This window comes from Papio anubis, chromosome 1 (genome assembly GCF_008728515.1).
Source record: "Papio anubis isolate 15944 chromosome 1, Panubis1.0, whole genome shotgun sequence".
NCBI classification, from domain to species: domain Eukaryota; kingdom Metazoa; phylum Chordata; class Mammalia; order Primates; family Cercopithecidae; genus Papio; species Papio anubis.
In genome coordinates, this window is record NC_044976.1 from 164,297,000 (window position 1) to 164,321,794 (window position 24,795).

General features: G+C 37.8%; 1 protein-coding gene across 6 annotated transcripts in view; it reads right to left on the minus strand.

The window, feature by feature from the left end:
* CRB1 (crumbs cell polarity complex component 1) overlaps positions 1 to 24,795 on the minus strand; it is a 266,490-nt gene that overhangs the window by 41,324 nt on the left and 200,371 nt on the right. For 5 of the 6 annotated variants that reach the window (XM_021933928.2, XM_021933921.2, XM_021933929.2 and 2 more), the window contains one exon: positions 20,318 to 21,158. The exons of the other annotated variant lie outside the window; for it this stretch is intronic. In XM_021933928.2, the coding sequence (XP_021789620.1) occupies positions 20,943 to 21,158 (216 nt within the window). In that variant the 3' untranslated portion in view covers positions 20,318 to 20,942. Of the gene's footprint in view, positions 1 to 20,317; positions 21,159 to 24,795 lie in introns of those variants that run through there. 6 annotated transcript variants of the gene reach the window in all.

A 24,795-nucleotide genomic window follows, 5' to 3' on the forward strand; every position in this document is an offset into this window, starting at 1 on the left:
TTCCTATCATTTGGAGATTTTTTCAAATGCCTTTCTGTTATTGATTTCTAATTTAATTAGATTAACATAATATGTTAATTAGAGAACATATTATGCATGATTTAAATCATTTTAAATGTATTAAGGCTTGTTTTATGATGCATATTTTGTGTGCATTTGAAAAAAGTGTATATATTCTTTTGTGTTCTATAAATAATGACATCCATTTGACTGATAATGTTGTTAGTCATTTATATCATTTTTAATTTTTTTTGCTACATGTTCTATCAGTTGAGAGCAGTATTGAAATTTCTAACTAGAATTGTAAAATTTTCTTTTCTCCTTTGAGCTGTATCAGTTTTTGCTTTATAAAGCTTGAAGTTCTTTTATTAAGCCTGTTCAAACTTTTGATTTTACCCTTATTGATAAACTGCCTTGTTTATCACTATGAAATTTTCCTCTTTATCAAAGGTAATATTCCTTGTTTTAAAAATATTTCTTTCCAATGTAATTATAGCCAATACCGCTCTTACTTTGTTTGTGTTTGCATGGCATACAATTGCCCTTTTACATTCAAGCAATCTGTGTCATTATATTTAAAGAAGGTTTTTTGTATACAGAATTTCACTGAGTTTTCCATTTTTGTCCAACCTGATGATCTCTGCCTTTCAATTGCATTGTTTAGGTCTTTCACATTTTATATAGTCATTAATATGCATTGGAATAAATTCACCATACTTCTGTTTGCTTTGTATTTGTCCCATTTATTATTTATTTATTTTTTCCTATTTTCTTCCTCTTTTTGATTAATTGAATGATTCTCATGATTACACTTTGTCATCACTATGGCTTACATTATATCGCTCTTTAAAATTTTATTTCGTGTTTTCTCTTAGTTTTAAAATACATACCATAAACTTATCATGAATTACCTTTAAAAATATAGCACTTCATATATGGTGTAAAAACCTGATAGTTCTCCGCTATGTCCTTGGTATTTCTGTCGTATATATATCTAAATATCTTGTAAATTGTATAATACATTATTATTTTTTGAAAATTGTTTGAAACTGTTACCTTTAAAGATATCAATAAGTGAAAAGAGTGTCTTTCATATTTACCCACACAATTACCATTTGTGGCACTCTGCACTCCTTTCTGTAGATGTGTATTTGCATATGCATCGTTTCTCTTTATACCTGAAGAACATCCTTTACTGTCTCTTGTAGTGCAAATTTGCTGGCAATAAATTCTCTCCATTTCTGTTATTTTGAAAAATTATTTTTTGCATGTTTTTACAGGTTAATGGTTTTTTTCTTTCATTGCTTTAATATGGTCATTCTACAGTCTTCTGGCCTGCATAGACTGACAAGAAATCTGCTGTAATTCATACCTTTGTTCCTTAAAGTGTCTTTTTTTTTTTTTTTTTGAGTCGGAGTCTCGCTTTGTCGCCCAGGCTGGAGTGCAGTGGCGTGATCTCGACTCACTGCAAGCTCCGCCTCCCAGGTTCACGCCATTCTCCTGCCTCAGCCTCCAGTGTAGCTGGGACTGCAGGCGCCCGCCACCGCGCCCGGCTAAATTTTTCTATTTTTAGTAGAGACGGGGTTTCACCGTGTTAGCCAGGATGGTCTCGATCTCGTGACCTCGTGATCTGCCCGTCTCGGCCTCCCAAAGTGCTGGGATTACAGGCGTGAGCCACCGCGCCCGGCCTAAATAGTGTCTTTTATCTTTGGCTGCTTTTCAGTTTCTCATGACCATTGATTTACCATATCCAGTATATTTTTAAATTTCAGATGTTATACTTTTCCTCCTGAAATTCGATCTGTGTGTGTGTGTGTGTGTGTGTGTGTGTGTGTGTGTTCAATGTATTTTCTCATTATATCATCTTCAAAGATTTGTAATAGCTGTTTTATGGTCCTTGTCTGTAAACTGTATCATCTCTGTTATTTCTGGGCCTGTTTCTATTGATTTTTAAAATTTGGCTATGGGGTGTATTATCCTGCTTTTTTGAACGTCTAGTTAGTTTTGATGGGATGCCAAATATTCTTGGATGCCAGATTTCATTGTATTGCTTTAAATAGTCTTGACATTTTGTTCTGGGATGCAGTTAAATTCCTTACAAATGAGATTTACCTTTTAAAAGCTTGCTTTAAACTTTATTACTATGGGTCCAGAATGGCCTTTATTGTGAAGCTAGTTTAGGCCTTTGACTGAGTCAGTATCTATTGGAAAACTCTTCTCTGTACACCCATGTTAGGAGGTCTTTCCCCTCAGATGAAAAACTAAACTATTCCCAACTATCTGACATCTGGGAATTGTTTTGTTTATGCTTTTCACATAAGTCGTTATGACCTGGAGTAGTTTCTTCACACATATTTGTGGATCTAAGGCAAAGACACAATGGGACGTCTCTGTAGATATCTGTAACGATCCTCTACTTCTCTGCTACACACATTCTAGCTGCCATGGCCTCTTCAAATACAATCTCTGTCTCTTCAGCTCAGTGAGAACACCAGGCTTTGAAAGGGTCCCCCTCACATTGTTGCAGCCTGATAACTGCTGCCTCTAGGCAGTAAGTCCATGCACTTGTAGAGCTTACTTTACTCATTTCTCTTTTCTCATGGATCAAAGTCCTTGCTTTCTGTTGTCTTACATCTGAAACCAATGTTTCATATATTCTGTCTGAATTTCTTGTTGTTTATAGTGGTAGGGCAATCAGCATGGCAATTAGTCTTTCTTTCTTTCTTTTTTTTTTTTTTTTTGAGATGGAGTCTTGCTCTTGTCACCCAGGCTGAAGTGCAATGGCGTGATCTCAGCTCACTGCAACCTCCGCCTCCCAGGTTCAAGCAATTCTCCTGCCTCAGCCTCCAGAGTAGCTGGGATTACAGGCGCCTACCACCATGTCAGGCTAATTTTTGCCTTTTTAGTAGAGACAGGGTCTCACCATATAGGCCAAGGTGGTCTCGAACTCCTGATTGCAGGTGATCCACCTGCCTCAGCCTCCCAAAGTTCTAGGATTACAGGCGTGAGCCACCACACCCAGCCTGCAATTAGTCTTTTGTGAGTGGGATCTGACATAGTTTGGATGTTTGTCCCCTCAAAATCTTATGTTGAAATGTGACTCCAGTGTTGGAGGTGGGGCCTGGTGGGAGGTGATCAGGTCATGAGGGCACGTCCCTTATGAGCAGCTTGGTGCCCTCTCCATGGTAATGAGTGAGTTATCTTCTGTGAGTTCATGTAAGATGTAGTTGTTTAAAAGATCCTGGGACTTCCTCCCCTCTTTCTCTCTTGCTCCTTCTTTGCTTTCCATTATGATTGAAAACTTCGTGAGGCCCTCCCCAGAAGCAGATGCTGGTGCCATGCTTCCTGTACAGCTTGCAGAGCCATGAACCAAATAAATCCCTTTTCTTTATAAATTACTCAGCCTCAGGTATTTCTTTATAGTAGTGCCAAATGAACTAATGCAGTATCAGAAATCTCTCTCATTTTAAAAAGAAGGGTTAATTCTTCAATTTTCTGGCAAAAATGTATTCCTTAAGTTCATCATTGACATACAGTATAGTTATAAACATTCCATTTCCATGTAACTTTAGGAAGGCTAATGCACATGTCAACATTTTTGCTTACTGACCTTCTTTTATCTCACTCCATACAGATTCCATACAAAGTATAGTCTTAAAAGTCACCAAGAAATCATGCCTTTTTTTTTTTTTTTTTTTTGTAGCATGGAAGAATCTAATGACTTTCAACATCAGGGAAAGAGTGTTAGATAAAACATACCAAAAATATTTAAAGTATTTGCTATGTCTCCCAAAACGAATAATTGAGGCTTCAAAACTAACAAAACAAAGCCAAATCGGTGAGTCAGTGAGGTGGCAGGTGGTAAGTATGGGTATAGTTCCTGTGAGTTAATATCAAATTAATATCCTCAGGGATTCGGCAGATACAGCATTTGGTCCTCAAGAGGTATGAAGGAGAAATTAAGACCTCTGTGTCAAGACCCTTGATGGAACGCCTAGTCTATTAAGGTGGGACTAGAAGTATTCCAATCTCTGACCCAGAAAACTAACAAAGGAAATTTTTGTCTGCCTAGGGATCTGGATGGAAAAATAAACCTAGAAACAAACCAACAAACAAAATTTCTGTATACAAAAATCAAACTTCAGTATTTGCTTCATGTGAGTTTGTAGTAGATTATAGAGTACATAAATTCTGTTTATTATGCACACATCATAGTACTCTCAAACTAATAAATTACAATAAAACGTAGTCCACAACAAGTGGCAACTCTGAAACCCCCTATAGAAGTAAAGAAAAGTCACTCTGTAGGTGTGCTTTAAAATTCAGAGCACATTGGACCACCATAGGAAACAGCTCCCACGAAAGATGATTTTTATAAATAAATCAAGTGATAAAATGTTGTTCCTTGAAAACTAGAAAAATAAAGCAACTTGGATTGACTATACAATAAACAAAAAATTGAAGAAAAATATTGTCATTATTTAGACAAGATGGAATTCAAAAAGGCAGTGTAGATAAGCAAGCAGTTTTCTTAATATGCCAAGTTGAATGAAGCTACAACTCCAGATAATTATAACTTCACTTTTTCCCTGTAGTCTTAGTACAGATTCCATACCCTCTTGGTATAGTTTCTATTGTGACAGTTACTCTAAGGTTTTGTGACTGTTGACCTATTTGCCCTTTCCCTAAACCCTGCTTCACAGGTGCTCAAATATTTTATTTGTGTCTGTTGCTCCTAGATGCTCTGGTACGAATCAGAGGAAAAAAATTAAGTGAATAACTGATTTTCATGTACATGAATTAATCTGATATCCACGTTGACCTTGATGGCCAGTCTCTTATGACTCTATTATGACTTACTCACTTAAAAACACAAATTTTGTTTTGTTCATCTTTGAATCTCCAGCTCTTAATATGACATCAGGTTCATAGCAGACACTCAATAGCTTGGTGTTGAAATTGCATAGAATACCACTAGTTCAAGATGGCAGAACTTTGGAAGGATCTGTTTACTCTCCATGAATATGATAAATAAATTATCCATCCTTTGTAAATGGCTTACTATACATCACATCAGAAATGCAAAACCAAAGCCAAAAGGAATACTGTTGAGTTCAATAATAGCAAAATTAAAAGTCTCAATTAAAACTAACTCTGAAGTAATGCTGAAAGTGTGAAAGAAACACAAGCAAGTAATCAGGAACTTCTTTCTGAAGCTCCAAATCCTGGAGGAAGTTAATTTTCTAGTCATTTGTGCATGAATTATGGGTAAAGGTTCTCAAATTAAATTATAGGGAAGTATTATATGCACTTATAAGAGCTACCCAAACCAAAGGATCAAAATTGTCTGGCTTCTGATTTATTGGAAGAGTAATTTCAATGTGAAACTTTTTATCCAATTAGAATCTCTTTCTTTACATAATGTTGTCAGTGAATAAAGTGCAGTGTTAACAGTAAAGATCATTATGTATTTTAAAGTTCAGAGTGAATAGTATATACAAGCAACTAACATTTAGTTTGTTCTACATATTTATTTAATTATTTTAAAAATGTTAATCTGGCAGGAAAGAATTTAGAGGTCATTTGAAACTAGATCTATTTAAATTATTTAACAGAATCCTGGCCAAATTTGACCCAGGGCATATTATAAGGCAGATCATGATATTATCTTGCTATGCTGGATACTCTGAATACCATAATGAGCAATGTTGGAATTTCAGCCTAATTAGTGGCATCTTGTTTTGTAATTTATCTTGGGTGGCCTTCCTTACAGGGTGATTTTTTTTTTTTTTTTTAACTTTCTCATCCTGTCACATTTTAGATGTCACCAGTATTTATTTAATTATCTTCTCCTTCCCTCTCTTTTCAATCCATTATTGCCTCCCTCCACAACAGAACATGTCTTTTAGAGTTCTGCTGCTCTTTTGACCTGGACAGTAACAAAAAATATCTTTCAAGATAATCAACTTCTTTCAGAAATTTCTATGTCCTCTGTTTCGCGTAGTCTTCTCTGCCACCGCCATTTTTTTTTTTCTCCCAGGTTAAGATTTTAGATGATATGTTTGATTTCAATTAATTGTATTGTTCTTGGCACCAAATGCAAGATATTTTGTGATTTTTAAAAATCATTCTAATATCTTTTAGATTGGCAAAACCCATGGAAATGAGTGAACTGAATAATTCTGCTGCTTAGAAGAAACGTGAAGAAGTATTACTATATGAACTTGTTCTTTTTTTAATTTTGTTAATATTAATTTTGATAATATTTGGGGTACAGGTGGTTTTTGGTTACATGGATAAATTCTTTAGTAGTGATTTCTGAGATGTTACTTTACCTGTCATCTGAGTAGTGTACACTATACCCAATATGTGGTCTTTTATCCCTCACTTTCCTCCCAAACTTCCCTCCAACCCAAGCCTCCAAAGTTCATTATATCATTCTTATGCCTTTGCATTTCTCATAGCTTAACTCCTATTTATAAGTAAGAAGATGTGATATTTGTTTTTCCATTCTTGAGTTACTTCACTTAGAATAATGGCCTCTAGCTCTATCCAAGTTACTGAGAAAGACTATTTTATTCCTAGTTATGGCTGAGTAGTATTCTATGTATATCTACCCAATTTTCTTTATCCACTCTTTGGTTTATGGGCACTTAGGTTGGTTCCATATCTTTGCAATAAAGAATTGTGCTGCTATAAACATGCATGTCCATGTCATTTCCTATAATGACTTCTTTTCCTTTGGGTAGCTGTCCAGTAGTGGGACTGCTGGATCAAATGGTAGTCCTACTTTTAGTCCTTTAAGGAATCTGCATACTGTTTTCCACAGTGGTTGTACTAGTTTACATTCCCACCAGCATTGAAAAAGTGTTCCCTTTTCACCACATCCATGCAAACATCTGTTGTTTTTTCACTTTGTAATTATTGCCATTCTCGTAGGAGTAAGGTGGTATCTTATTGTGGTTTTAATTTGCATTTCCCTGATAATTAGTGATGTTAAGCATTTTTCCATGTTTGTTGGATGTTTGTATATCTTCATTTGAGAATTGTCTATTCATGCCCTCTGCCCAATTTTTGATGGGATTTTTTTTTTTTTTTTTTTTTCTGATTGGTTTGAGTCCCTTGTAGATTCTGGATATTAGTCCTTTCTTAGATACATAGTTTGTGAATATTTTCTCCCACATTGCCTGTTTACTCTGCTGATTATTTCTTTTGCTATGCAGAAGGCTTTTAGTTTAATTAGGTCCCATTTATTTATTTTTGGTTTTGTTGCATTTGCTTTTGAGGACTTAGTCATGAATTCTTTGCCTAAGCCAATGTCTAGAAGAGTTTTTCCAACGTTATCTTCTAGGATTTTTATGGTTTCAGGTTTTAGATTCAATTTTTTGATTCAACTTGAGTTGATTTTTTATAAGATGAGAGATGAGGATCCAGTTTCATTCTTGTACATATGGCTTGCCAGTTTTTCCAGCACCATTTATTGAATAGGGTGTCCTTTCCCTGATTTATGTTTTTGTATGCTTTGTTGAAGATCAGTTGGCTGTATCTGGCTTTATTTCTGGGTTTTCTGTTTTGTTCCATTGGACTACATGCCATTTTTATACCAGTACCATGCCATTTCAGTTACTACAGCTACTATAGTAGTATAATTTGAATTTGTGTAATGTGATGCCACCAGATTTGTTCTTTTTGCTTAGTATTACTTTGGTTATATGGGCTCTTTTATGGTTCCATAAGAATTTTAGGATTGTTTTTTCTAGTTCTGTGAAGAAAGATGGTGGTATTTTGATAGGAATTGTATGGAATCTGCAGATTGCTTGGGGCAGTATAGTCATTTTCACAATATTTATTCTACCCATCCATGAGCATGGATGTGTTTCCATTTGTTTGTGTCACCTATGATTTCTTTCAACAGTGTTTTGTAGTTTTCCTTGTAAAGCTCTTTCTACCCCCTTGGTAAAGTATATTCCTTTTTTTTTTTTTTTTTTTTTTTCCAGTTGTCATAAAAGTGACTGAGTTCTTAATTTTATTCTAGCTTGGTCATTGTTGGTGCATAGCACTGCTACTTATTTGTATACATTGATTTTGTATTCTGAGACTTTACTGAATTCATTCATCAGATCTAGAAGCTTTTTGGCTGAGCCTAGGATTTTCTAGGTGTACGATCATATCATAGGCAAGCAGTGACAGTTGGACTTCCTCTTTTCTAATTTGGATGCCCTTTATTTCTTTCTCTTGTCTGATTGCTCTGGCCAGGCCTTCCAGTACTATGTTGAATAGAAGTGGTGAAAGTGGGCATCCTTGTCTTATTCCACTTCTCAGGGGGAATGCTTTCAACCTTTTCCCATTCAGTATAATGTTGGCTGTGGGTTTGTCATATTTATTACTTTGAATTAAGTCCTTACTATGCCTATTTTGTTAAGGGTTTTTATCCTAAAGGCAGGCTGGATTTTTTTCAGAAGTTTTTTTTTTTTTTTTTTGGCGTCCATTGGGATGATCATATGGTTTTTGTTTTAAATTCTGTTTATGTGATGTATCATGTTTATTGACTCAGGTATGTTAAACCATCCCTGCATCCCTGGTATGAAACTCACTTGATCATGGTGCATTATCTTTTTGATATGCTGTTGGATTCAGTTAGCTATTTGAGGAGTTTTTTGTTGAGTTTTACATCTTTGTTCATCAGGGAAATTTGTCTGTAGTTTTCTTTTTTTGTTATGTCCTTTCCTGGTTTTGGTATTAGGGTGATACTAGCTTCATAAAATGATTTACAGAGGATTTCCTCTTTATCTTTTGGAATAGTTTCAGTAGGATTGGTACCTATTCTTTGGATGTCTGATAGAATTCAGTTGTTAATCCATCTTGTTCCGTATGTTTTTTGTTGGCAATTTTTTTTTTGGTTACCATGTCATTCTCGCTGCTTATTATTGGTCTGTTCAGGGTTTCTATTTCTCCTTGATTTAATCTAGGAGGGTTGTATATTTTCATGAACTTATTCATCTCCTGGAATGAGTTGAATTCCAGGAGATGAATAGTAGTAGCCTTGAGTGATCTTTTGTATGTCTGTGGTATTGGTTGTAGTATCTCCCATTTCATTTCTAAATGAGATTATTTGGATCTTCTCTCTTCTTTTCTTGGTCAAGCTCACTAATGTTCTATCAATTCTGTTTATCTTTTCAAAGAACCAGCTTTTTGTTTCATTTTTCTTTCGTATTTTATTTTTGTTGTTATTTCAATTTTATTCAGTTCTGCTCTCTTCTTTGTTATTTCTTTTCTTCTGCTGGGTTTGGGTTTGGTTTGTTTTTATTTCTCTAGTTCCTCGAGGCGTGACCTTAGATTGTCTATTTATGCTCTTTCAGACTTTTTGATATAGGCATTTAATGGTATACACTTTCATCTTAGCACCACTTTTGCTGTATTCCAGAGGTTTTGATACATTGTATCACTATTATCATTCATTTCAAAGAACTTTTACATTTTCAACTTGATTTCATTGTTAACCCCTAAATCATTCAAGAGTGGATTATTTAATTTTCATGTATTTGTATAGTTTTGAGCGTTTCTTTTGGAGTTGATTTCCAGTTGTATTTCACTGTCATCTGATAAGATACTTGATATGATTTTGATTTTCTTAAATTTATTGAAACTTGTTTTTTGGCAGCCTATCATATGGTCTATCTTAGAGAATGCTCCATGTGCTTATGAGAAGAATGTATATTCTGCAGTTGTTGGGAAAAATGTTCTGTAAATATCTGTTAAGTCCATTTGTTCTAGGGTGTAGTTTAAGTCTATTGTTTCTTTGTTGACCTTCTGTCTTGATGATCTGTCTAGTGCTGTCAGTGGAGTATTGAAGTTCCTCACTAACATTGTGTTGCTGTCTATCTCATTTCTTAGGCCTAGTAGTAATTGTTTTATAAAATCTGGGAGCTCCAGTGTTAGGTGCATATAAATTTAGGATTGTAATATCTTCCTCTTGGACTAACCCTTTTATTATTATATAATGTCCTTCTTTGTCTTCTATTACTGTTGTTGCTGTAAAGTCTGTTTTATTTGGTATAAGAATAGCTACTCCTGCCTGCTTTTGGTTTCTATTTGCATAAAATATCTTTTTCTACCCCCTTAGGTTTATGTGAGTCCTCATGTAAGTCTCTTGAAGGTAAGTCTCTTGAAGACAGCAGATATTTGGTTAGTGTTTTTTTTTTTAAAAAAAAATTTATTCTGCTATTCTGTATCTTTTAAGTGGAGCATTTAGGCCATGTACATTTGATGCTAATATTAAGATGTGAGGTACTGTTCTATTCATCGTATTGGTTTTTAACTAGATACTTTGCTTTTCTTCATTGTGTTATTGCTTTATAGACTCTGTGAGATATCTGCTTTAGGAGGTTCTATTTTGGTGTACATTGAGGTTTTGTTTCAAGATTTAAAACTTCTTTTAGCATTTCTTGTAGTGTTGGTTTGGTAGTGGTGAATTCTGTCAGTATTTGTTTGTCTCAAAAACACTTTTTCTCTCCTTCAGTTATGAACCTTAGTTTTACAAGATTCTTAGGATACAAGATTCTGATGGTTATTTTGTTTAAGGATGCTAAAGATAGGACCCTTGTGTCTTCTGGCTTATAAGGTTTCTGTCGAGAAATAGGTTTGTCTAATAGGTTTGCCTTTATAAGTTACTTGATGCTTTTGTCTCACAACTCTTAAGATTCTACTCTTTATCTTTATTTTAGATAGCCTGATGACTATGGGCCTTGGTGGTGATCTTCTGAATTTCTCAGGAGTTCTTTGAGCTTCTTGTATTCGGAAGTCTAGATCTCTAGCAAGGCCAGGATAGTTTTTCTCAATTATTCTCTCAAATAAGTTTTCCAAACTTTTAGACTTCTCTTCTCCCTCAGGAACACCAGTTATTCTTAGGTTTAGCCATTTTACATAATCCCGTATTTCTTGGAGACTTTGTTAGTTTGTTTTCTTTTTCTTTGTCTTTGTCTGATTGGGTTAATTTGAAGGCCTTGACTTCAAGTTCTGAAATTCTTTCTTCTATTTGTTCTAGTCTATTGTTGAAACTTTCCCCTGCATTTTTTTTTCCATATGTGTGTCTTTCATTTCCAGAAGTTCCATTTTTTTTTTTAAATTTATGATATCTATTTCTCTGGAAGATTTTTCTTCATATCTTAGATTGTTTTTAAAATTTCTTTAAGTTAGTTTTCACCTTTCTCTGGTACCTCCTTGAGTAGCTTAATAGTCGACCTGTTGAATTCTTTATCTGGCACTTCAGAGATTTCTTCTTGGTTTGGATCCATTTCTGGGGAGCCAGTATGATCTTTTGGGGATGTTATAGTATCCTGTTTTGTCATATTACCAGAATTACTTCTCGGGTTCTTTCTCTTTTGGGTAGACTATTTCTTCCAATTGTTCTTGAATTTATTTTTTATTTGACAGATTGTTTTTTCTTTTTAATTTCTATTTTTTCCCTCTTAAAGATCTGACTTTAGCTTGTATTTTATTTTAGCCTAATTTGATTCTTGGTGCTTTTAGGGGTGAAGACTATATATGAGTTCCTTAGTTATAGAGTCTTTGTGCACCCACTTTTCCAGATCCTGAGTGTAGTAGTTACGTACTTAGTATGTGGGCAAGTTCACTGTCTCCTTTGGGGTTGGAAATGGCAGGGATCTCTTGAAACTTATCTCATTCTCTCATAATGTACACTTTATTTATTTATTTTTTCCCTGGTATTTTATTTACTGAGTTGATAATTAAGGCTTCAAGCCAATAGGGGCAGTATCTCTGGGTAGGCACTGCTTGTAGGTAAGGTAGGTGGGTAGATGTAATACCCAATGGTGGGCAGAGGTCCCAGCCTTGATGAAGGTGGCTGGGGGAGCTCTCAATTAGATGTGCTGAGGTTTTATCAGGGTGAATGGTGGGAGCTACCTCAGCTCCCCTGCTAGGCCTGCAGGAAAGCTATCCACCTCATAGTCTCACTCCTGCCCCAGTATACTGGCTCTTCAGATCAGAAAGTCACCTCTTTTCCTCTATAGAAATGTTGATATTTCAAGTAGGGAGGGATTGTGACTCTGCCTCTTGTGCGGGCCTGAATCTGTGGAGTGCTCCTCCCGTGGAGCTGTAATGAACTTGAATTGTTCCAGGAAGGCTGTCTTTAAGTGCATCCATGCTGTGTTCCCATGTGAGAAGCCTCAGATGTGACTGTAGTGGTCTTCTGGGGGGAACAAGGACCCTTCTCCAAGACCATTCATGATCACAGAGGCTGCCTGCCTGTTGTGGTGGAGGTACGCACTTTCCCTACTGCTCCCAGTGCTGCAGTTGTGTCTCTCTTATAAGAAACTTCCAACCAGCAGAAAGATCTAGAACTCAAGCCCTACTGTTCAGATTTTTTTCTCCCACAGTACCCTTTGGAAGTATTCCCTTCATGTGGTGCTCTCTCCCTTAGCTTAGGAATGGGACTTCTTGAGAGGTAGACTACAGTGATTGTTATTGCTCTTCTGGGTCTAGCCACCCAGTGTGGCTACCAGACTCCAGACTGGTGCTGGGGAATGTCTGCAAAGGATCCAGTGATAGGACCTGTCTTCAAGTCTCCCAGCAGTGGGCAGCACCCACTCTGATGGCATCACAAGGGATTCAGACAGATTGTGAGAATCCTTGGTTGTAGACAGGCTTAGTGAGCTGGCTCTCTCAAATGCTGGTTATACTAGTAGTGAAATTGTCACATAGATGAAGGACCTCTGGTTAGTCAGGGTGTTTCAGGCAGTGGTGTTAGCTGAGATCATGCAGCCATTTTCTCCTTCCTGGGAACAGTATTATTCTGTCAAGAGGTATTGTAAATGTGAGTTTGTTGGCCTTCAGTCACGAGGTTGCACTTGCAAGACAGGACCAGCTGCATTAGTAGCAGTGGGATTTGAGCTTGCCCTAAGTTGTCCAGGGGAGGTATTCTGGTTTCTCAGGCAATGGGTGCAGCCATAAAGCTCCCAGAAGTTTATGTCCTTTGTCTTAAACTACCAGGGCAAGTGGAGAAATACTGCCAGTTGTGGGCAGGGTTAGGTGGATCTGAGCTCAGACTTCTCTTGGGCAGGGTCTGCCATGGCCACTCTGGAGATGGGGGTGGTTCTTATGCTGCTGGGGTAGTGTTCCAAAGGGGATATATGTACTTGTTTTAAAATCCGATTTGTGTGTCCCAGATATGTTTGAATGATTCAAAAACTTGTGTTTTGAACAGTCTTAGGTGGGATAAGCAAGTGCTAAAAACCTTCAAGGTCTGGTCATCTTTGAAATTGTCAGCAAAAGAAGGATTTTGCTGACACCAGTTTCAAAGAACCTAGTCAAGGTTAAAGGAGGGGACTGACTCTAAAGAGATCATCAAATTCCCATAGAATTTTTAATTTTTTTTGAGATGGAGTCTCGCTCTGTCACCCAGGCTGGAGTGCAGTGGCGCAATCTTGGCTCATTGCAACCTCTGCCTCCCAGCTTCAAGTGATTCTTCTGCCTCAGCCTCCCGAGTAGTTGGGACTACAGGTGTGTGCCACCATAACCAGCTAATTTTTGTATTTTTAGTAGAGACGGGGTTTCACCATGTTGACCAGGATGGTCTCGATCTCTTGACCTCATGATCCACCTGCCTCAGCCTCCCAAAGTACTGGGATTTTAGGCGTAAGCCACCGCGCTCAACTCCTGTAGTATTTAATTTAACCTCAGTGATATCATACATGAGAGAATGTGAGAGTTGCAGAATTTAGGAGAGATGCCCAGAGGTCACAAGTTAGCTTAGTTTGCTTCCTAGTTTTAGATGGAAAAGGTAGCAAAAAAATAATTAAGACATAAAGTTTAAACTCAAAACAGAAAAATCAATGCTGAAAAATAAATAGCACTGAGAAAGAAAAAGTTAGATCATACTTCCTCTTCACAAGTCGCAAAGGCCAATAATGCTGAAATAAGAGAAAGTGAACTGGGTCGACTGACACTGATCCAGAGAAAATAGCTGAAGCTGCCCGAGGCTGTTTACACTAAGATGGCAGGGCTTTTGTTGCTAGACAGATTTTCACTGTCCACATCCCTATGTACGCCTCTAATTAGAGTTAAGTGATGCTTACCTATCTGGTAGAATCCTGGCCTAGCCAGGTTCTTGTCTGTGTGTCCTGAGATTGGACCATCCTTAGGAACAGGTGGAGAGCTTTGCTTGAATTCTCCAAGGGAGTAGGGAATGTACTTGGAAAGGGTGGTCTGGAATGGAGGGAGGCCTCTGAGGAGATGCAAGTGTGACAGTAGCAGTGGCCTAGTCTCCCACTAAACTCAGGGTTGCAGGAGCTGTGTTATCCTACAGTTGCTCCCTGGTGATTAAGAAGGGGCAGCTCTGAGATCCAGGTTGGGTGAAGGGAGCAATGCTAAGTTGTGCAGATGTTACTGGCCTAGGAGAGTTGATACGACGCAAGAGGACATCCTCACCACCCTTGTCCAGCAGTGCCCTCTGAAAGTCAGCCTGATGAGAATAGGAGTGGCTAATGGAAACTGCTGCAGGCCACCATCACAGCCTGGATGACTTACCAGTGCTGCCATTCCTGACAAGAACAGATACTTACAGAAGTCAGCTCATCACAAGACACTAAAGAGATTTCAATATTTAAAAATTTTCACTCTTCTCCAACATAAGTTACCCTTTTGACACCTTTGAGTCTTTTATAATAATCTCATCTCCAGACTAATAACCCTTAAGGGCAGATGTTAATCTACTGAAATGCTTTCAGAAGGTCACTAGAACTCTGAAAGTTCACTGGAACTCTAGTAAATATAAACAAATTTGATTTTTTCAGTAGGGTGTGTGTTTGGCCAGTTTCTTCAAGGGAGAAGTGGAAGAATTAATTTGTATTTCATTTTAAATGATTTAAGTTACCCTCTGTCAGTTTGGATGACGACATTACATTTTACTCTCTAATTGTGAATGACATTTTCTTCATCCTTTTTTCTCCCATGGTAAGGCCTCTGATTCTATCAACATGATAAATACTAAATAAACTGGCATAATTGGAATCTCTGATTTGGGCCATTAGGTGCTTCAGATAAACAGTTTATTAAATGGATGATTTTTGCTCTTGTTCAATTTGAGACACTTAAGTCCTATTAGTGCAGATTCAATATTTGAATGAAATTGGTATTTGGCAGTGGAGGGGTGGTGAACTGAAATCCATATTCTATTCAGATCACCAATCAAGAGGACCGTCTGGCTTCCCTTCTGTTTATTGGAGAACCAATTATCAATGCATTTCAAAAATAATAAATACTTTTAGAAAAATTTGAGCCTGGGTTCATGTCTATATTTTATATGGGATATCTATATTCTGGACCTGGAAAACCTAATGACTTTGGAAACCCAATAAAAGAAAACTTTTATTATGATTTTTAACCTTTAATTAAGGTAAAGTTCAGCTTAACTTAATTTTTCTTTATGCAAAAAATATTTTCAAATTAAACTACTCCAGGTGGTTAGTGCTAGTTATTTATATTTTACAAAAAAAAAAAAAAAAAAAAAATCCCCAAGTGATTCAAATGTAGAGCAATTTCTTTTTAAAGTGGGCATTAGAAAATGGGACTGACCTTGAAAAATAGAGTTTTTGAATGATCTGGGAAAGCTAACCTAGAAGTTGTCTTGTGGACCACCTGCCTCATATGGTAAAAGACTTTTGCAACCATACAAAGCTGGATGTTGAGCATGTAGCTGAATAAACTAATTCATGCTGAAGCCAAATCTTTGACATGAAGGATTGAGTCAAAATGGGGTCCAGGAGCTCCTATGCTGTAGGAACTTTTCATAACACCTATATTTGCTTCCATTCAGTTTCCCTTATTTCAGCCATGAATGCGCTCAATTTTGAGCCAGGAGCCTCAAGCTGCAAACCATGAGCACCTCTAAAAGATGCTCCACTTCAAACTGAAAGATTTGGATTTGGGAGCAGTTTTCAAGGGGAGATTGTTGCCTCCCATCCTAGGAGACCCTGTGATTGGTGATTAAAGCAGCTGTGCTCAGGCAGGCACTGCCAAATATATTAGACAGATGCTATTCCCAGGTTTCTGGAACCATGTAAAGCAAAGCCTGGGTACCAAATCATAGGATAATCGGTTTAAAATGGGAAACATGCATTTTTGTCATCACTATGCACAGCAGTAAAAACTCCACTTTTGCTGAAAGCAGGATGAAACTTGAAAAGTCATATTCACTCCAGATATGCCCCTGCAGAGTATAAAACCAGGTTGAAAGTTGGCTAGCTAATCATTATCAGAAGGATGATTTAAATCAAGATACATGGGCCAATATTTCTTGCTGTTAATGAAAAAAGATGATGGTGATTTTCTATCAAAAGTAGTTTAAGGAGTAACCCTAAAAGGGCCAAAAAAGCCATAATAATAAAGTCATCTCTACAATGTACAACCAAAAAAAAAAAAAAAAAAAAAAAAACCCTCTGAGAGACCTGAGACCTTTTGATTTATTTCTGACAATTTCATTGAGGACATACAACTGGTGTGTACCATTTATTTTATTCTTACAGATGAATTAAATTCTTTAGTTGGATGGGGCCACCATCATGCGGCAATTCAGAGTTATGGGAATGACATGAAAAAATTATCTTTCTCTGCACAAAACCTGCTTATTTTACAAACACATTATAAGACAGATGGGAAGGAGGATAGGAGGAAAGTAGTTACCTATTTGGTTTGTCTGGCAGATAAAGCAGGAGGTGGGAGTGTAGAAACCATTTAAACATGACTGCTGCTTGTCATTTGTCCTATTAACACTTCATCTCATCTGAATAGTAATCATAGATGCTATGGATGCTATGTATTGTGTGCTTACTTGCAGTTAAGCATTTTCCAATAATGTTATCATGATGTGCCAGTGCAATACAGGTGTGATTCCCAGTTTTCAGATTAAGCTCAGATCACCTGAATGGGGCATTTCAGAAATTTAAAACTATGTTTCTTTGTCTGCAAAGGCTCATGAAATGAAGATAAAAGTTTCACCCTCAAAGGCTGTTATGAGGTCTAAAAGAGACATAATGCATTTAGTGCAGCAAGCTTAAGATAGTCTTGGCCTCTAGCGAGGGCTCAGTAAAGGATCCCTCATTGTTGTTATAGTAATCATTATTATCATTGCTATGATGCCTTCTAGTTCTACCTCTATTCCCTATTACTGTTACTCTTCAATTACTGCAGATAATACTAATTGGTAATGATAATAACAATTATGGCTACACAGGGCCAGACTGTGGGACCATGCCTGTCTCAGTCTCAAATAAGAGGATCTATTAAGCGGTGGTAATTTAGGAATAAAATAGGGGAAGTCTTGACAGCTGATTTAAGTCACAGTCATTTGTTATTTCCTGCTTGTCTTTGCACTCACTGTGACTACAGAAGCCACATGAGAGTCCACTTGAAGGAGGCTTCCTGTCACTCCTTGTAAACTCACACCAGATGTGTGCCTTTTACATTGGCTACCTTGGGCCAGGGTTCACCCTAGGGCAGGAAGTAGGCCGGCTGTGTCCACTTTACACCATGCCCCAAACCCTGCAAACAGCTGCGCTAGAAGGACTATGACCCTCAGCGCCTCCTGGACCTGCGTTTGGATTAAATGACTCTTCACCCTTATTTGCCATCCTGAGAGAAATCTGACATATAGGTGTCATATTTTGTTCATAATGTACTAGTTATTGTTGCTATGCAAACAAATACTGTATAGTCCACCAGTTCCCAGAGCAGCAGTTCTAAAAGCAAAGAAATCAGAATCAAAGAAGTACCTCATATTGCCGTATTCCTTAGGTTGCCTCATTGATGTGAATAATTGTGTTTAATTTATCTATCACTATGTAACAAATCACTCTAAACCCTAATGGCTTAAAACAACGTACTGTTTCTCATGATTTTGTGGATTGAGCTGGTGGTTCCTTTGCTGTTCTCATGTGGGTCACTAAGTGATTGCAACCAGCAGGCACGGTGACTAAGGCCGGGTTCAGCAGGGACACCTGGCTTGGCTGGGACTCTCTTTTGACATGTTATTTTCATTCCAAGCTTCTTCACAGTATGGCAGTCTGAGGGTCGCCTTCCAGGAGAGCGAAAACAGAAGCTGCAAGCCTCTTATGTCTGGCAGAGCACCATTTCCATGGCATTACGTTAGCCACAGCAAATCACAAGGCCAGCCCTGATTCAAAGGGAAGGCAAACAGACTCCTCTTGATGGGAGGGGTGGCAATGTCACATTGCAAATAAGCATGAGAGGAATTGCTGTGGTGTTTTGTTGTGGTCTTTGAAACCAATCCTAACACAAATTTTGAAAATGCACTCAATTAAAAAGCTGCACCATCATTGATTATGCAGATACTATACTTTTTCACTAAAACAAGGTCTACATTGTTAAAGATAGTTCAGTACAAATACTTCATGGGGCCAATTTGGAAGCATTCTTGACGTTAGATATTGAATATTTAGCTTTTTCAAAGATAAAGAGATCTGGCTTGCTGGGGCAGCCTGTAAATGTCCGTGTACTTGAGTGTCCACATGGAAAGAATCACTCATTTATTCATGCCTGCATGCACTCACTTATCCGTGTATTTGGACATACATTCCTATGCAAAGCTCTAAGCTAGATACTGGAATACAGCAAATACTCAAATTAAGTAAGCCAATAGAACCATTTTATATCCTGTGATCTTTTTAGTTTGTATGTGTGTGTATGTGTGTGTGTGTGTTTAACTCAGCTACTTATTTTTTCAAGCATGAGCTCTTTCTTTTCTTTTCCATATGAACTTCTATTAAGAAGTTGTATCGAATGAAATGCAAAAATAAATATAGCTCATGGTATACTTCACATGTAGACACTGGAGACATGCTTCTTCTTGAACTTACACTTAAAGCAATATTGGATATGGATAAAAAAGCCTGAGATTGAGTAAGACATTAGATAGGCTACAGAGCCATGATAGTTTCATGACCAGTGCATCCAGTGACAGCCCACACAAATCTTGGGCACTTTCGGATTTCTCTGGTGGCAGGCACAAATTTGAGCACCATTCATTCATTATTTGTTAATTTATCCAGAAAATAGTTATTGTGTTTTCCCTATGGGTTAGGCCTGTTCTAGGTGAGAGATACTGGAGTAAAAAAAAAAAAAAAAAATAGTTCTTATCCTCATATAACCTAAATTCTAGATAGAGAAAATAGAGAACAACGACGACAACAAAATACGCAACCTCTCAGGGGGTGATAAACAGCATGGAAAAAAATAAAGCAGAGTTTAAGGAAATGAGGAGAAACTATCAAAAGAGATGGAGAGGGGATAGACAGTGAGGTTAAGAAGAAAATCAAGATGAAATGGTGTCCCATTGTGTGGAAAATATTTCAAGAGGAGTGACAATTCTTTCAAATGCTTCAGAGAGGTCAGGTAAGCTGAGGACTGAGGACTGGACATTGTGTTTGACCATGTGGAGATCATGGAGCGGTGATGAGAAAAGCCAAATGAGTTTAAGTTCAAGAGAGGATGAGAGAAAAGGAAAGGGAAACCGAAAATACAGAAAACTCCTTTGTAGATGTTTTGCTGAAAAGAGGGGTTGAGGAATGGGGTGGTTACTGGAGGCAGATGAGGGCCACAGGAGATAACTTTTTTATGACAGGAAATATGACAGCATGTTTGGTGCTGACAGGGATGCCCCAGGACAATGGGAAAACTGATGACGTAGAAGAGAAGGGAAGTTGCTGTAATGATATCCTTGAATAGTTGAGATGGATGGATTCTTCTAGACTAGACTTAAAAATTCATGTCATTAGACATGTTGAGCATATACCCAGAATATATAGGCATATATTCTTAAATTTTATTTATATTCTACAAGAGTAGCATGTTTCATATATTTCAAAGCACATATAAAAATATAACCAGATGCTTTGTAGAAAAAAATACAAAAATAGAAGCCCCAGCATTTTCTCCAAACACCCCATAGTCTTATACACATTCTCCTTAAAGTGCACACATTTAACTTTGGAGTTCTTACCTTTAGACAATGTCACTGTTTGGCACTGGTTTACCTAAAAGCAGTTGGAAGAAAAGAACTTGATTTTTCGAACTTGAGAATATGAGGTTTCCTCCTGTTTTGATTTCTATCTAGGAAGCATTTTGACTTAACCAACCCTTTTCAAAGAGTAATAATTTTAAAATGTAACCAACTTGAGATGATTTAGTTAAAAGATCTAATTCATAAACAGGTTCTTCAAATGTTCCTAGAGGTTACTTTTGTCACACGTAATGTCACAAAAATGCAAAAAGTACTCAGAAAGGAGAACAACCAGATTTTGATTTTTATTTGTTGCCATTGGGTCACTTTTTTGAACCACAGGTCATTCCCATGGCTTTCTCTGAATTCATGAATGAAGGACAAAAGTATACAGAAGTATCCCATCGCTGGTATACAACAATAACCTTTGACCACATGATAGGAGAAGTGAGAAATGTAGCCAATTTTTTATTGTAGTTTTTGTGTAAACATATGGCAGAAACTACAGTTTCTGTGTAAACATATGGCAGTTTACACAGAAACTACAGAAAGTACAGAAACCTAAAATGAAAACTAAAAGTTGTCCCCAGGTTGAAAAGAGGAAAGAGTTTCAGTGATAGACACTGGAGCTTTGCTCAGAAGACTTCATTCTCTGGAAGATGTTTTTGCTAATTATAAGGCTGAAATGAGTGGCACAGACTTTTTTCGCGATTGGGTGATATAACATAATAAAACAATGGTGTCGAGTGGAACCACTGTGAAAGTCTTTAAGGTGGTTAAAGGAATCATTCCTGTAGTTCCAGTGTAATCCCGGTTGCAGATTAACATCGTCAGGTATGTCAGAGACCCCTGAAGTACAGTCATCACATTCACAGTGTGTGGATCCCCATCTTGAAGGGACAGAATGCTCTTAAATCAGTCTCTCCATCGCAGGGGGCGGCATCAAGTTCCACATTTCCACTCGGGAGCCCTCCTTCTCCTGACGGCTGGGGCTGTAGGTTCCCTGAGTTGCCCTTTTGTTGGAGGTGACAACAGAAGCAACAATGGCCAGCAAGAGGATCAGTAACAAGGCGAGGGTCACTGAGCCAATAGCGGTGAAAATGTCCGAGATCAAGTCATCTGCCAACTGGAAAGATTGAAATCATTGGGATGCGCATTCTACAGCAAAGGCAAATAAATATTCAGGACAATGGAACTACCCAGAAATGAAGACCAACCAGAGCAAGCTGGTACCACTCAGTACTGTAAAAAGACCAAAGTATTAAAAGAAAGATTTTCTTATTCTCAAATCATTTGCAAGTGATCATATATCTAGCATCTAAAGTCTACAGTCAGAAAATTTGGCATGAAATATCTACTGTATTTGCTCAGTCTCTTAATCTCAGTGACTGAGATCATTCACGTAGCAAAAAAGGCAAAAGATGAGCCCACATTTATATTTGTAAAATGATTCTAGATCTATAGCCACGTATTATTCATGATCTCTTTCCTCCCTTGCCAAAAGTTCTGATTTGGGACTGAAGAAATGGTTGTTTTACAGTTTTGTTTCGTTTTGTTGTTTGGGGAAAGGAAACAAATTAAATTAGTTCGGTCTTGTGGGAAAAATTCTTGAGACAGAGGGACTGTGACGCGCTGGTTTCGCCCAGAGGTTTCCACAGGAATCACTGATTCGGATTCGACACGGCAATTGAATGGTTGTAAAGGCGCATGCGCTTAACGCTGACTCCAAGCATCTAGCAACAGAAAGCAGCAGGTAGCACCCTGTCAAAGGGAGCTGGATCCTGGGCTCTCAAAGTTGGTATTTTACACAGTGGTTTGATTAATGTTAATCCCAACGTGTTTGCAAAACACTCTTTAGCAAACCCGAACTCTATCAGTTTAACAATGGGCAACATGAAACTGGGACTGAGTTGCATAGAAATATTAAAGACAGAAAGCAATTACTGTTTGAATTTTTAAACTGATTTTTTCAAAGACGTATTTCTGTCAGAGTAAATCAGGAGAAAACTCTTTTACCTTCTCATTTAGCTTTCTCTAGGACTCATCCCCACGTTACCAAACCAATCTATTACAAATGAAATCTGTTTAACATCCTAGAGAGTTTAAGTATCTTTTCTATCCTTAGTCTCTGCTTTTTGTTCCCTGTGTCTTGTTTTAAATTATTATATAATTAATATAATATTCTAATATCTTCATAGCATTGTCTGGGATCTACTCACAATAAGCCTTGCTCAAATGTGGTTCATTAGTTTGTGCATTCATTCAGCAATACTTATTGACCATTTACTGAGTATTCACTGAGCAAGGAAATGAAAATACCAAGACAAATACAAGTTTGGAATCTGGAGCTCAAATTCTGGAAATAGGAGAAGTGGGAGACACACACGCACACACACACACACAACCATAATACATTACAGATAGGTGTTATGATGATGTGATGAATTGTCTTGGGGCGTAGGTGGAGCAAGATTGGAATGAGACATGATTGTCCTTTGAAGGATTAATGGATGCTCAAGTACTCCAAGGAGGAAATTCCACTTTAATGAGACACTCTCAGTGGCTCACACCTGTAATCCCAACACTTTGGGAAACTGAGGCGGGCAGATCACCTGAGGTCAGGAGTTCCAGACCAGCCTGGCCAACATGGTGAAACCCCATCTCTACTAAAAATACAAAAATTAGCAGGGCGTGGTGGCGGCTGCCTGTAATCCCTACTACTTGAGAGGCTGAGGCAGAAGAATCGCTTGAACCTGAGAGGCGGAGGTTGATGTAGCAGACATCATGTCACTGCACTCCACCCTGGGCGACAGAGCCAAACTCTGTCTCCAAACAAGAACAAGAACAAAAACAAAATATAAAAGGCAAGAAGATACAAAAGTCCTTAGAATTTAGGGAAACAGTAAGAAACCCAGTGTGACCGAAGACATTGACCATGAATGTGTATGTTTGAATTGGGAAAGGATGAAAAGAGTTGGGGAGAGGAAATACTGTAAAGTAGAAGGATCTTGTCAAGAAATGTGAATGTCACACTGAACTCAGACTTTTTCCTGTAGTCAGTGAGGAGTCACTGAAGATATTTAAGCAAAAGCATGACCAGATAAGATCTGGTAACAGGGTGGAGGATGGGAGATAGTGTAGGTGGGGAAGAAACTGGAGGCAGAGCAGTTAGTTTATCTTATTAGTCATGATAAGAGATTAGCTAGTTCTAAATTTAGCAAAGGAGTGAGAATTGAAGGGAAAGAATGGTTGAGAGAGATTTCTGAGGTATATTCAGCATCACTCCGTGTCAGACTGTGTGGGGTAGTGGGGAAGAGAGGAAGGATGAAGATGGCTGGTGATACCACATTAGATGAGCAGGTGGATTGGGATGTCAGTCATTGTAACTGGGTTCACATGAGGAAAAATTGGGTTCACATGAGGTTTGTGTAGGAAGAATATGAGGTCAGGTTGGGAAATGCTGGTCTTAGGTGCCTTGGAGACATTCAAGAATATAGTACTATTAGATCATTAGGAACACATTTACGATCCCATCTCCCCTTCACAATACTGTCAAAAATTCTGGGTTATGGCAACTTTTCATCCTCCAATGACTGGAGCTTTTGAAGTAAAGCATGTAGAATTTGAGAGAGTTCAGTAGTTTTTTAGAAAAATAGTTTATGTCAACTAGAGGGCAAGCTCTCCATCCATACTGTCTGGCCATGCTTTTGTAAATAATTATATGTTTTATCAATAAAGATAACTCTGGCCTGGGAAAGAGGAACAGAACCATAGAGTTGGGCTTGAAAGGTCAAAAGGCTGGGACACAGAAGGGCAGATGAAATCTGACCAGCAAAACACCTTAGTACTATCCAGTGATCTTTAGAAAATGCACACTCTTGTTCTTAGATGTTGATTTCATCTTAATCGGTCTGGTAAATCATGTCATCTGTTGGAGGAAATGGCAGTTCTCCTGGATGAGAGAGCTGGGAGTGTCCGCACCCATGCACACAGGAGAAAAATCATTTGGTTTGTCTCCATTTTCTAAACTTTTCCAGGCCCTTTTCTTCTCATTCAGCCTGAGATTGATTACATTGGGTCAACTGAGGCTGCCTAGATCCTCTCATCTGCTATTCTGCAACAGGAGAGGAAGAGGGACTCATGGGGGTGGGTCCTGAGTCCTTGTTAGTATCCCAATTCAGGTGGAACCAGAGGGCTGACCTGTTTCACGTATTTTGGGACTCCTGAGAAACCAAGTCCTTCATCTACATTGCTTTGCTGTCCTTAAAAATGTGATAAAAATAAAAGAGCAAATTCAAGACCTGGATCCAGCCCCACTTCTGCCAGTCCTGGCTGTGTAATGAAGTGGTTAAGAGATCAGTCTTTATAGGCAGAGACCTGGGTTTGATTCGTGGCTCTGCCAAATACTTGTGCAAACACAGCGAGTTGTTTCACCTCTGAGGAACTCATTTTCATCACCTATAAAATGGAATATTAATATCTATTTCAAAGGATGGGACCAAATAAAACACAAAGAATGCAAAATACAAAAAGCACAGCCTATAGGAAGTTCTCAAATACATAAACATAGTAGTAGTCATTAGTATACCATTTATCATTATCCCTAATTCTACTTGCTTTTAAAAGATAAACTAGAATTCCTTCAGGACCTTGCAGTATGACCAAGGGAGCAAACCTACAAACCCAGTATTGCAATTCCCAGTCTCATATAAAGTTTTTGATGAACGAGTTCCCCTAACTGTATCAAATAGGGCATGTCATTA